At 42.3% G+C, this 13,672-nt stretch overlaps 1 protein-coding gene across 1 annotated transcript in view; it reads right to left on the reverse strand.

Moving 5' to 3' along the window:
* Positions 1–432: 432 nt before the first annotated feature.
* Positions 433–13,672, reverse strand: part of LOC120025101 (MAM domain-containing glycosylphosphatidylinositol anchor protein 1-like) — a 325,046-nt gene continuing 311,806 nt past the window's right edge. The window contains exons 17-18 of the mRNA XM_038969534.1: positions 7,744–7,852; positions 433–605 (exon numbers count right to left, since the gene is read on the reverse strand). Coding sequence (XP_038825462.1) covers positions 511–605; positions 7,744–7,852 — 204 coding nt within the window. The 3' untranslated portion in view covers positions 433–510. The remainder of the gene's footprint in view (positions 606–7,743; positions 7,853–13,672) is intronic.

The following is a 13,672-nucleotide window of genomic DNA, read 5'->3' on the forward strand; positions in this document are numbered from 1 at the left end:
TGTGTCAGGGATACGGGTGGTCGCCGGGGGGGGGGGGTTGGAAAGAGTAAAGGGGAGTGACGGAAGAGTGTGTGAGTGAATAGAAGAATGAAGTGTGTCTGCTGTGAGGGATTGAGTGATATTGGGTGTCAAAGGTCAGGTCATTGAGTTTGCGACTTTGCCTCGGTTAAAAATAGTGTGATTGGTTGAAAGAGAGAATGGCTGGAAAACACAGCCACGTACGACTGTAAAGGGGTGAGTGTGGAGAAGGAGAATGATAGAGAGAGAGAGAGAGAGTCAATCAAACGACAGTCAGTTACAAGCATAGCCAAGGTGTAATGGGAGAAGTGAAGCATGGATAGTCATCGAAAACAGGGCTGGAGATGAAAACTAAAAAGTGGATGGAGAAGGTGAGAGGAAGAAGGGAGGGGAGTGGGGAGAGGTAGCGAGGGACACAGGGAGAGAAGAAGAGAGCGCAAGTCTGGGCAGTAGCCTGTCTCGGCAGACAGGGGACGCTGTGCGTTGTGCTCATCATCTGTAGAGCAGCAGTAGATATGAGCAGAGGGCGAAGGTCAGTGAGGCGACCAATGGGAGCGAGCGCAGACCTGGGGCTCCCCCAATCAGAACTGTGGAAAACACAAACAGAACAAACTGAATGGTCTGAGCTCAATAGGCTATTGTCCACAACCCACAAGTCACATTGATAAAAAGAGATGAAAATGTGAAACATCTTGAGATTTAGTTAAATGTACAATACTTTTATCTAGTCTAGTAACCCATATTTAAAAAATGTATGGGAGACCTTTAATAAAGTAAAGCCTTGTAAGATACTGTAACTCAATCCCTAGATCTTATGAAGAGAGAAAGAGTGGAGGGATATGGCACTAAAAACCTGAGAATGGCATAAGGGAGTAATGTATTTTATCACTTCAGAGGCAGGGTTCACAATGGAGATTGGATGTGTGTCATAAGTGCTTTGAGATAGCATATAAGAGACGAGTTGCTCCTTGATGTCATCATCAAACTGCTCGCCTCTTGTTCGACATGAAGATCTCTAAACCGAGCCGAATCAAAGAATAGATTGTGTGTTCGACAGGGAATTTGAAGCTCATAGGACAGTTGATGTACTGTGTTTTTATTTAAATGTATGCAATGTCACTGGCCGTTTCCCGAATACCCATACTTGTGTCCTAAACAGTAGGCCGTTTGAGTATGCGAAATAATTAGTTTAATAGTATGCAACATTTTGAAAATCTAGTATACTTTAAATGCCCAGATGTCATACTCCACTGGATGTGCTACCGAAATCAACGAATAGTGGGACACAGCACAATCACATGACGCATTCTCAGTATGCGAAAATAGAATATTTAATAGTATGCGACATTTAGAAAATCGAGTATGGTTTAAATGCCAGGATGTTAAAATCATATTGGCTCTTCATCTAGTAGAATATGTTGCACACTTTTCCACTATGCATTGGAAGAGGTAGACTGCAAGTGATTGGCTACGTGAAGAGAACTAGGGCCTAACAACAAAACTAAGCTTCTGCAGTCATGTAAAATATTGTAACGGCAGATTTCCTCCTCTTCGTCTGAAGAGGTGTAGCAGGGATCGGACCAAAGCGCAGCGTGGTTAGAGTTCATCATGTTTAATAACGACAAAAACCGAGAACACTACAAAATACAAAAACAACCAATGTGGAAAACCGAAACAGTCCTATCTGGTGCATAGACACAAAGACAGAAGACAAAACCCAACACAAAACAGGCTACCTAAATATGGTTCCCAATCAGAGACAATGACTAACACCTGCCTCTGATTGAGAACCATATCAGGCCAAACATAGAAACGGGAAAACTAGACACACAACATAGAATGCCCACTCAGCTCACGTCCTGACCAACACTAAAACAACGAAAACACAAAAGAACTATGGTCAGAACGTGACAAATATAGGCTAAGTCTGGTTTTTTTCTCATTAAAATGATCACGGGTATTGCATCGTAGGCTATATCTTTGAAAACAGAAGTCTTTAAAAAAAAATCTAAAGTGGATTTCTGTTTTCTCACTGAAAAGTGTTTATTGTTCTCCATCTGAGGTTTTAAACTAAATACTAAACCATCTTTTGATTCGTGAATGTGTCTGAACCGGGGACTCGGTATGTGGCTGCATTACTGATGTCATGTTAATCAGGCCTTTTGATTTGAACACATGGAATGTTTTCGTTTTGTAGGTTAGGCTACATATTACATTTTTGAATGTATGTATCAAGCCTCAGCATTCATTCTGATCGCGTTCCCAATGATCAGTGCTTTAGTTTATGTTCCTGTCCAGCGGTTCTGAATTTGCGATGCAGCCGTCTGCCCACGTTTGTCTGTGCAATAGCCTTTTGATTTGAACATTTGATTTAATTCATATATGCTACAGCACTTTGGTTTCACTAAGAAATATGTTGAAATGGAACCAAATGATCTGTTCTGTCTTCAATCCTTTTTAAAAAGGAAAGATGGGCTACTACAGTATAGCTTGAATGTGATATCTGCCTACACCCTGAGTAGGCATATAACTCCATTCCTATTCCATTCATAGTTTAGAGAAAATTAATCAAATTGGAAATGAGCTGTTATAAGCTGCTTAATACGATGCATGTGTGTTGAATTTGGAAAAATCCACCCGCACGCCCCATCTACTCAGCCAATCAGGAGCTGCTACTGCGTTGCGGCCATGGCATATTGTATACTTTTTACTAAACGGTATGTGTTAAATAGTATGCGACGATGAGTAAATCGTATGCAGTCTATGTATGCAATACGCTAGTATGGGTATTCGGACACGGACATTGTGTTTTCTTGTACTCATATGAAACAGCATCACAAAGCACCTGTACATGAGACATCTGCGACCCTTCCTCTCCTTTTGTCGAATGCAAAACAGATGCGCGCACACACACACACACTAATTGCATACACAACACCCCCCACCCACCCACAGACACTGCACTTACACAAAGTCAACAGCGCATTACGCATGTAAGCCGTGGAATGAGTTTCATAAATAAAGAGTAAGGCAGGTATTGTATTTAAGAAATCAATATACATTTGTATTAGGGGGCTTCTCTCGCTGGCAGAAAATCTATGTATTCATAATCAAGCTTTTTATTCCTCCCGTCCTCTCCCATAGAGAACAAGTTAAGTGCAAGTGCCTGGCACAGGGGCCGGCCCTGATTTCTCTCTCAAGGATCTTTGAAGGGGGTGAAGCAAAAAAAGTTTGGTTGGGGGTTGGCGATGGATAAAATATCTGTGGCTGTATGTATCAAAGGTCTTTGAATAGGAGTGCTTATTCTAGGATCAGTTTAGCCTTTTATATCATGTGGAAATAAGGTGTCGGGGGACCCGAGCCTAGATCAGCACTCCAACTCTGAAAGCTTTGTGAATGTGCTCTGTTGTTTTCTTATGGTGTGTATGGGAGGGGGCCAACACAGTTCAGCTGAATCCTGATAAATGCAACAGCTTGAAACTGTCCTCCATGTTCCAGTGTCTGGGCTTCAACTTCAACTTGCACATCCAAGAACATCCAACCCACACTAAATGGACTACCAGAGATATGGGAGTCGGCCTAAGACCAGACCTGGGTTCAAATGGTATTTATTGTATTTCAATTACTTTCAAATACATTTAGAAGTAAGTATTTAGAATGTTTTTATTTTATTAAAGTACAATTAGTTAAATATTGGAATGTATTTGAAAATACTTAAATACAAATATAATATTTTAAAATACAGATATTTAAATAGTCCATGCATTTGAACACAGGTATGTTTGGTCCTAGGGGCATGTGTAATGTATTTGGAAACAAGTATTTTAAAATAGTATTCATAGGAAGATATTTGAAAATACTTTCAAATACTTCAAATAGAAGTAGTTGATTTGTCCATATTATTTGAAAATACTCAAATACACAGAAAATAAGTAGTTAAAATACAAATACTTAATAACCACGCGTTTGAACCCAAGTCTGCCCATGACTGCAAAGTCAACTCCAGTAAATCGGCGCGTGCTCTTATAGGGAACAATTAAATACAATATTTGTCTTTCTTTTCCCCTGCATGGTTTCTGTGCTCTATTGTTCTCATATTGTGTTTCCTAACTATATTTGTATTGAATACTTTTTGTAGCTGCTGCACAGTTTGTGAGGAGAGCTTGCAAATAAGCATGTCATTGTACTGTGCTGTACACTACACTCTATCTTGTGCATATGCCCATATGCATATGTATACTTTTCGCAATTTCAACAACTGTGTGGGACCACCAGGGATCTGGAAGTGTTGCATCCCACACAGGGTGATCAAGGGGATAGAGAACCAGGGGGTCTGGAGCTAAAACGCGGAGACTTGAGTCATCGCCGACGTGGGATCCAGACAGTATCGAAAGCCACCCCTTACAGGATCAAAAGAAGGGGAGTGGAACAAAGGAAGGAAAGGAGGGAGGAAAGTGAACGGCGTGCAGTGCAACAATTCCCTTGTCGAACTCACCCATAGCTAAGACACGTACACATGCATGGAAATGTGCACACGCAGACACACACACACTTACATAGTCAGGCAAGCAGGCAGGCACCTACACACACACACATTTTCTGTTATACACAAGCAAACACACACACACTCTCTCTCTCTGTCTGTCTCTCAAACACACACACACACACACACACACTTCAGCCCCAGAGCCAGGTTCCAGTCATTCCTATGATTTATGAATGTGGAGTTAGTTGAACACAACATGTCAGAGGCAATCATCATTAATTTTAGGAGAGCCACACGGTTCCGCAGTCCCCTGTGCTACACCCCATCAGACAGCTAGCCCAGTGAGATGTGTGTGTGTGTGAGCGTGTATGTGAGGGTATATATATGTGCGCGTGATGTGTGTTGGGGGGAAACAGGGTGTGTGTTTGTGCGCATGTTTGTGTGTGCGTGTGGTTGTGTGTGTGATGGTGTGTGTTGGGGAGAGATGGGGTGTGTGAGGGACAGGTGGGCCTGCATCCCAAAAGGCACCCCAAATGGCACCCTATCCCCTACATAGTGCACTACTTTTGACAGGAGCAAATACAAGATCCTGGTCAAAGTAGTGCACTATTATAGGGGTTAGGGTACTATTTAGAAGGCCGACGTGAGCTGCATCAGCTGGGTAATACAGCTGGGCACACTCGCTAGCAAAAACTCCTGGGAGGGTTGGCCGCTCACATGATGTACACTCTCTGGCACACTAACATACAGATTTAGACCTGCATATACACACGCACCCCCCCACACAGTAATCGGTTATGTCTGCTTTGAAATGTTCTATGCTATAACACAACTATCACGCTGGCTGGCCCATCACTAGTCTTGTAATTAAATCATGCAGAAACCAGTTAGTTATTACAGGTTAATACTAATGTTTGTGGGGCAAACAATATGGGCCAGGTTCTCAGACACAGATATAGCCTGGACTAAAAAGTATTTTAGTACAGGACTAGGCTAATTATGTGTTTGGTAAAACTGGCCCCATATAAATAGAGCATCTCAATTGAACACGTTTCATAGTCGAGGATTACGCTTAATCTATGTTTGGGAAACAGGCCTATATTGTTTTACCCACATACATTATTCCTCATCGTCGTGTCTGCTAATACATAGAGGTGACCCAGGTGTGCGGGCTGGGTCTTTCCTCTACCCAATCTCCTCTAACCAATAATTACCCATCTGTCTCGGCTAGCTGTCTTGTGCAGCGCTGCATCGGCCCCACAGGCTAGCGTAGTCTGGCTTCCTGTTTACACCCTCCATCAATAATTCACTGTATTACATTAGGATCCCCGCTAGCTCTCGGCTCTTTTGTTGCTTTTGCTGCTTTCTCAGATGAGGGGTTTTTTGGGGGGGGGCAAAGGGTTTTTCTCGTTAATTATTTACCGACACACCAACGTCTCCTGATTTGTTTAGCCTTGTTTTGTTTTTGCGGTCATTTTCGGGGGGGGGAAAGTGAGCAGAAAGGGATGATGTCTCGGGGGTTGAGTTGATTGTCTTGGCCTGTTGCTTTTGGTAAGAAAGAACAGAGGTTTGTAATGTTTTGGAGGCCTCTTGACTTGCCTAAGTTATAGTACCTCCCAATTTGATCTGTGGGGGAGTGCAGGTGCCTTCAGTCAGGTTGGAATTACAGGGGTACACTCCCACAACAAAGTAGGGCACTCCCATAACTGTTGAAAATGACGTAGGCACCCTCAGGAGTTGTAACAATACACAAATACCAACACTGTACAGGATAATTTTCTTGGGAACACCCACCAATTGTAGTCTGTTTACCTTGATCCCTCGATACAGCAAGTACATTAAGATAGTAAAGTAGCTTTATCTTGAATCATTTACCATTTCCTAAGATCCCCCATTAATTTACAAACACAACGTTTATGGTTTTCTATCAGTGGGTGGAAAGAAATATTGAGGGGTGTGACTCTACAAACTGACTATCTGCTGCAATATTTCCCAGAATGCACTTGAAGTCAGGGGGAGCTACAAATCAGATTAGTGACGGCTTGATTCAATCACTGTTGTCAGTGGTGGTCAACGGCCACAATTATACATTGACAGTGACGCTTTCTCACTTAGAGGTAAGTAATTGTCAATAGAAGCCATCGTGTGGAGTTGTTCAATTGTGGCTGTCCATACATTGGCGATGAAAAGCTCTTTCAATTATGGGCAGTGCTATGGTCAGTGATCTATGGAGCCACTGCATGGAGACTGGTGTGGGTAACTTGTAGGAATCCTATAGCAGTGTCAGTATGAGTGAATGAAGGTCAAGAGCTTTCGGCCTTGCGATGTGGTAGTGAATTTTTGTGAGTCGTCAGTATTTTGTCTTGATGAAATCCCAGTTCCAGAGAACGAGTTGCCACTGTTCCAGAGTCCAATGGCGGCAAGCTTTACACCACTCCAGCCAACGCTTGGCATTGCACATGGTGATCTTAGGCTGCTCGGCCAAGGAAACCCATTTCACGAAGCTCCCGACGAAAACGTATTGTCCTGATTGCAACCATGGACAGATCATTTTTATGCACTCGGTGGTCCCGTTCTGTGTGGCCTACCACTTTGTGGCTGAGCTGTTGTTGCTCCTAGACGTCTCCACTACAGTTGACCGGGGCAGCACTTACAGTTACAGTTTAGCAGGGCAGAAATTTGATGAACTGACTTGTTGGAAAGGTGGCATCCTATGACGGTCCCACTTTGAATGTCACTGAGCTCTTCAGTAAGGCCATTATATTGCCAATGTTTGTCTATGGAAATTGCATGGCTGTGTGCTCGATTTTATACACCTGTCAGCAACGCGTGTGGCTGAAATAGTCAAATCCACTTATTTGAATGAGTGTCCACATACTTTGTATATATAGTGTACCTGCAGAACAGTAATGCTCCGGGGTCTTTCCTCTAGGTACAGATCTAGGATCAGTTTCCCCTCCTCCAATCCCCACCATTAGTGGGGGAAATATCCCATGTGGTCAGTTAGTATAGTATGCTGCTTCCAACGCCAGGGTTGTGGGTTCAATTCCAACGGGGGACCAGTACGAAAAAAAAGGTGGGGAGAAAGTATGAACATGTATGCATGCACTCTTCTGTAAGTTGCTCTGGATAGGAGCGTCTGCAAAATTACTCAAATGTAAATTAAATGCAAACTGATCCAAGACCAGCGTCTTGGATAAACTTCACCCTACAGTAACATTGTGACATACAGACAGTACCTGTGTTGGAGACAGAGTTCTCCTGCTTGCATTTCCCTTTGGTGACTGAGACATCATCGATGGCAATGTCCCCTTCATAGCCCGCTCCCCGAATAGCCTCAAACATCACCTGAACAGGGAAAAAGAAAAAAACTTGTATTTCCATAGAAAATAAACTTCCACTTGCTACTCAGGAGACGTACTTGAATGCTTCGGTTTTGTGACTTGTGTTTTGTGACTCGCATTGTGAATAGCACCAAAGTGGTGTTACAAATTGCCTCCAAGAATATGCAGACCTACAAGTGATTTATCACACTCAGAATACCGAATATGTTTTACATTTCAACACTTCCCAAAACACTTTCCTCCTTTATGCTATACTCCCAGTCGATATTCACATCATAAGAAGGAATTCCCCTAGATTACGCCACCATTGGCGTAATAGCCATCTTGAAAAGTAGCCAACTTCTTTGTTGATTTTTTTATTATACAGAAATAAAAAACTGTGCTGAAAAGCTGCTAATTTGTACAATGTACAGTACATCAAACCAGGTAAAAAAAAACAATCTCTAGTTTGCAACGCTCCCACATAGGGAAATAGAGCCTGCGACGATAGCCCTGTGACTTCAGGCTATTTGGTGTGAGAGTGTGAAATTGCGGTACCCGGTATCCGAATACACATAGCTATGTGTGTGGTAAGACACTTAACTTGTTTAGTATAGTCTGTTTGTAATTCCAGTCTGTAGTACTGGATTTAGTAATGAAGAATTGTAAAAGAGTGACAGAGTTCTCTCTAAGGCCATGATATGAGGCCATTTGAAAAAAAAGGGAGGGGAAAGAACAAACGTCCTAAAATAAATCTAGGTCAGATATTGTGGCGGAAGCAACGAGCAGTTGCTTATATCTCCTGGCCACCTGTTTGGAAAAGTTTACGTTCGGCTCGCCGTTTTTACCCAGAAGGCCTTGCTTTGGATTGACAGCTTAATTACTGTGGAAAGCTGCGTCCCCAAACCCCATCCCACCGAGCTAATCAAAGATGGAGTGTAATTCCATTTGGTGAAAAAAAAAAGGAAAAACACACCACCGCCACAACAAGGAACACACTTTCATCCGTAATGGCATTCAACTCAGACTGGAGGCTATTGCATTTGTAATCTTCCGCAATCATTCGCCATGGATATACAGTATCCATTTTTTCTCTTCTCGTTTCAATTAAGGAAGTGCTTGTTGCTTATGTTCAAAGTGCAACAAATTCTGTTATTATTTTCTACCAGGCAGTTTCCACGTGGCGTTTTCATATCACGATAGCACATTTGCTGTCCTTGTAAACCATGTTACGTGACGAAAGTCAAGTTGCTTGTGTGAGAGCGGAAAGTTGTGTGTGTGTGTGCGCTCATTCATGTTAGTGTATAGCCTCTTGACCCATGGTTGACCAGGGACTCATTGATTACCCACTCAGCTCTCTGACCACTCTCTCTCCCTCTCCTTCTCCCAACTTCTTCCTCCTCTTTCTTTCTCATTCTCTCTCTCTATTACTGAAAGAGAGCAAGAGAGAGAATGTGAGAGAGAGTGAGAAAGAAAGCGAGAGAGGAGGAAGATGGGAGAAGGAGAGGGAGAGAGAGTGGTCAGAGAGCCGAGTAGGTAATAGAAGCTCTCTATTACTGAAAGAGAGAGAAAGAGAGAGCTTCTCCAATTACACACAAAGGGAAGGAGCCAAACAGGCGGACGGCGCATCTCTCTCTGCTATTCTCTAATTTAATCCTTGAATACACTCCTTTGAACGAGGGACTCCTTTGAATAAATAAAGAAAGCCTGGAGAGGAAGCTTTGACAGGGATGGAGGGAGTGGAGGGGTGGAGGAGTGAGACTATGATAGATGTGGCCAGTCTTCTCATTTGTGAGGAAGGTTGATTTGATTTGCTTGCTAGGAGGAACACGGGGGAACAAGGTATGAGGGGTGGCTAGGCTAATTGGCCAAAGGGCCGTGGCGGACGGGCGGTGTCAGGCGTAAGAGCCTGGTCACGATGTTCGATTATACTCAACAATATTAGACTCGCACTGTTATATATGCAGACACACACCGAAGGTGCGCACACACAAACACACACCTCCTAAATGTATTCTGTATCCTTGTGTGCATGTGTGTTTGTGTCTGCAGCAGGCCAGCTCTTGCTATTAGTTATTATTTGTATTTATGTATTCACTTCCATGGCTCTTTCTTGTAAATCTCCTTGTCTAAAAGGCAGAGGCCAGTGTTTGCCGAAAGTGCAAGCCTGATTTATTATAGGGCAGAAGAGCATCACCTGGGGCTCTTAATACACAGACACACATAAACACACACATGCGCACACACACATACTTGTACACACACATGCACGAACACACTCAAATACACATGCACGATGGCCACGAGAGAGAGAGTGAAAGGTAGAAAGGAGAAGATTGAGGGAGACATGAGTAAAAGAGAAAGAGAAAGAGAGAGAAAGAGAGAAAGGGGGGTGAGAGGGAAGAAAGATAGAAAGAAAGCTGCCAAACCCTCATGAATTAAACGGTTAAAAAGCTGGATGTGTGTGTGTGTGTTAGTCGTTATTGATGTGTGTGGTTAGTCTTTGTAAAGTTTGGGGAGTGTGTGAGATTTTGCAAGCTGTGTGTATGTGTGTATGTGCGCGTGTGTGTAAGTGTCTTAATTACTATGCTCTCCTCATTTTGTATTTTCCTGCTGGAGGTGATACATTTTTAGCAGTAGAACATGTTAAACCTCAAGGGAGTAAGGAAGAAAGGAAGCGAGGAAGGAAGGAAGGAAGGAAAGATGCATTTTAAAAGTATTTCAATGTGGCCCACTTTCTTTTTTACAACACCCATTAACAATGAGCTAATTACAAAATCGCCGCCATCCACTCACTTCAAACAATCCCCATTCTCTGCTACTCTCGTCCTCCCTCCCCCTGAGGGATCCGTCCCTATAATTCCCATAGTGCCTCTCTCACATCGCCGTGCCAACCTGTTCCTGGCCGTACCACTTCCTTTGACAGGAAGTACAGTGGGCGGCGTGAACGTGGTGTTTTGCCTCCACTTGTAACCTTTAATGTTGTGCATTGATCTGTGGCCCTGCACAGAATACGCCAGGGGGGGAAACAGCCTGTAGAGAGCCCCGCTTTGAAGTGCTGTGTGTGTGTGTGTGTGTGTGTGTGTGTGTGTGTGTGTGTGTGTGTGTGTGTGTGTGTGTGTGTGTGTGTGTGTGAAAGAACGAAAGAGACAGGGGGGGGGGGGGGGGGGGGGGATGCACAAGAGAGAATAAGCTAGTAAGAGAGAAAGGGAAGCAAGCAAGAGAGAGGGGGTAAACATGCAGAAGAGAAAGCGAGTGAGAAAGAGAGAGGCAATAGAGAGCAAGCAAGAGAGAGAGTGAAAGTAAGAGAGAAAGAGAGGGAAAGTAAGAGAGTCAGAAAGAGAAAGAGGAGGGAGAGAACATACGCTACCCAGGACAGCGCAGTGCAGCATGGGAGAAATGTGGGTTGCCCTGTTTTCCAATAAACCCAGAGGCACATCATTGGGCTGCAGGAAGGAGGGAACACAGATGGCCTCTGGGTAATCGTCGTCTCAACCGGCCAAGATGTTTAGACAACTTTTCTCTTCGCATCTTCCTTCTTAAATGTTTTTATTTTTGATTGCGGTCGTTTCAAGACATTTTTTTCTGCTTGCAAGTTGCTTTGGGGAGTAACTTGTATTTTTAGCAATAGTCTTTTTGGTGAATCCTCGCTAACATCACGGCTGTTGTAGACTGTTTATTGAATGTGTAGTGACAAGCAGGTTGCGATTTAACACAACATCAAAAGATGTGCCGAAAGTGAATGGATCAGCCTAGTGTGATGCCAATTGTTCTTCATTTCTGTGCATAAGTAGGCAACCATAGCCATGACAGAGATGAGCAGTAGTTGAAGACAGTACATGCCAGCTAGGTCCTAATCTCTTGCCTGCAGTAATGACCAGTAGGCTTAGTCATTTTCATCTCGAGTTTGGTTTGGCATTACAGTATGCTTCACTTTTCAAGAAACAATTTACTCTCATATTCTTTAAATATTATACTCTAAGCAGACATGAGTTCAAATAAATTTTGAAATTATTTAAATACTTTGCTCTAGCCTGCCAAAATGGGCTGGGTTTACATTTCTGTTACTATTCCATTGCTCCATCAAGCCAGGCTTCTCAATCAAGCACAGATAAAGTATTTGAAATTATTTGAAATAGTATTTTAACCCAGTCTGACTTTTATTCATCAAGAAGACTGATTGGAAATTAAATCTGTTCGTTGTATTGCGAGGACTGAATATGTACACTGCATTCGGAAAGTGTTCAGACTACTTCCCTTTTTCCAAGTTTTGTTACGTTACAGCCTTATTTCAGAATGGATTAAATCAACACATTTCCTCATCAACCTACACTCAATACCACATAATAACAAAGCGAAAACAGGTTTTTAGAATTTTTTGCAAATGCATTTAACCTGTTTGGGCTGCAGGGGCAGTATTGAGTAGCCGGATAAAAGGTGCCCATTTCAAACGGCCTCGTACTCAATTCTTGCTCGTACAATATGCATATTATTATTACTATTGGATAGAAAACACTCTTTAGTTTCTAAAACCGTTTGAATTATATCTGTGAGTAAAACAGAACTCATTTTGCAGCAAACTTCCTGACAGGAAGTGGAAAATCTGAAATCGATGCTCTGTTCTAGGGCCTGCCTATAAATGTCCTTGATATTTATTAGAATACATGCACTTCATACGTCTTCCACTAGATGTCGACAGGCAGTGAGAGAAGAAATGGAGTGTATAACTTGATCTGGGGTCGAATAAAAGCTCTCGGCATGACGTGTCACCAGTTTCCTGTTTTCTGGAGAGCACGTGAAGGGACCTGGTTTTGCCTTTGATAAGCTGTCGTTATAGACGACTAATATCTCCGGCTTTGATTTTATTTGATATATGTGACAATATCATCGTAAAGTATGTTTTTTCAATATAGTTTTATTAGATTATTGAAATTTTTTCGGGACGTTAGGCGTGTTGCGTTGTGTGCCTTTGTTCAGGAAGGAGAGCTTTGCGCCACTTTGCTAGCTTTCCGTGCTAATTGACTGGAGAAGAGGACATTCTAAATCCAAACAACGATTGTTCCCGACAAAGGACCCCTTGTACAACATTCTGATGAAAGATCATCAAAAGTAGGACCCATTTTATGATGTTATTTCATATATCTGTCGAACATGTTGTACTAGTAGTTTGCGGCCAGGTTTTGGGCACGCTCTCGCCATAACGTAAACTGCATATCGTAGTTAAGTTATTTTTAGAATTCTAACACGGCGATTGCATTAAGAACTAGTGTATCTATCATTTCCTATACAACATGTATTTTTTAGTTATGTTTATGAATAGTTATTTGGTCAGAATATGTGAGTGTCAGAAAAATATCCGGACGTTGTGGGAAAAAGATGCATAACCACTGATTTCAGCTATAAATATGCACATTTTCGAACAAAACATAAGTGTATGTATAACCTGATGTTATAGGACTGTCATCTGATGAAGCTTATCAAGGTTAGTCAAAAATTATATATCTTTTGCTGGTTTGTTACGATCGCTAACTTTTGCTGCTGGGGAATGGCTTGTGTTTCTGGCTATTGTGGTAAGCTAATATAATGCTATATTGTGTTTTCGCTGTAAAACACTTAAGAAATCGGAAATATTGGCTGGAATCACAAGATGCCTGTCTTTCATTTGCTGTACACCATGTATTTTTCAGAAATGTTTTATGATGAGTATTTAGGTATTTGACGTTGGTGTCTGTAATTACTCTGGCTGCTTCGGTGCCATTTCTGACGGTAGCTGTGATGGTAGCTGCAATGTAAAACTGATTTATAGCTCAAATATGCACATTTTTCGAACAAAACATAGATTTAT

This window comes from Salvelinus namaycush, chromosome 30 (genome assembly GCF_016432855.1).
Source record: "Salvelinus namaycush isolate Seneca chromosome 30, SaNama_1.0, whole genome shotgun sequence".
Lineage (NCBI taxonomy): Eukaryota > Metazoa > Chordata > Actinopteri > Salmoniformes > Salmonidae > Salvelinus > Salvelinus namaycush.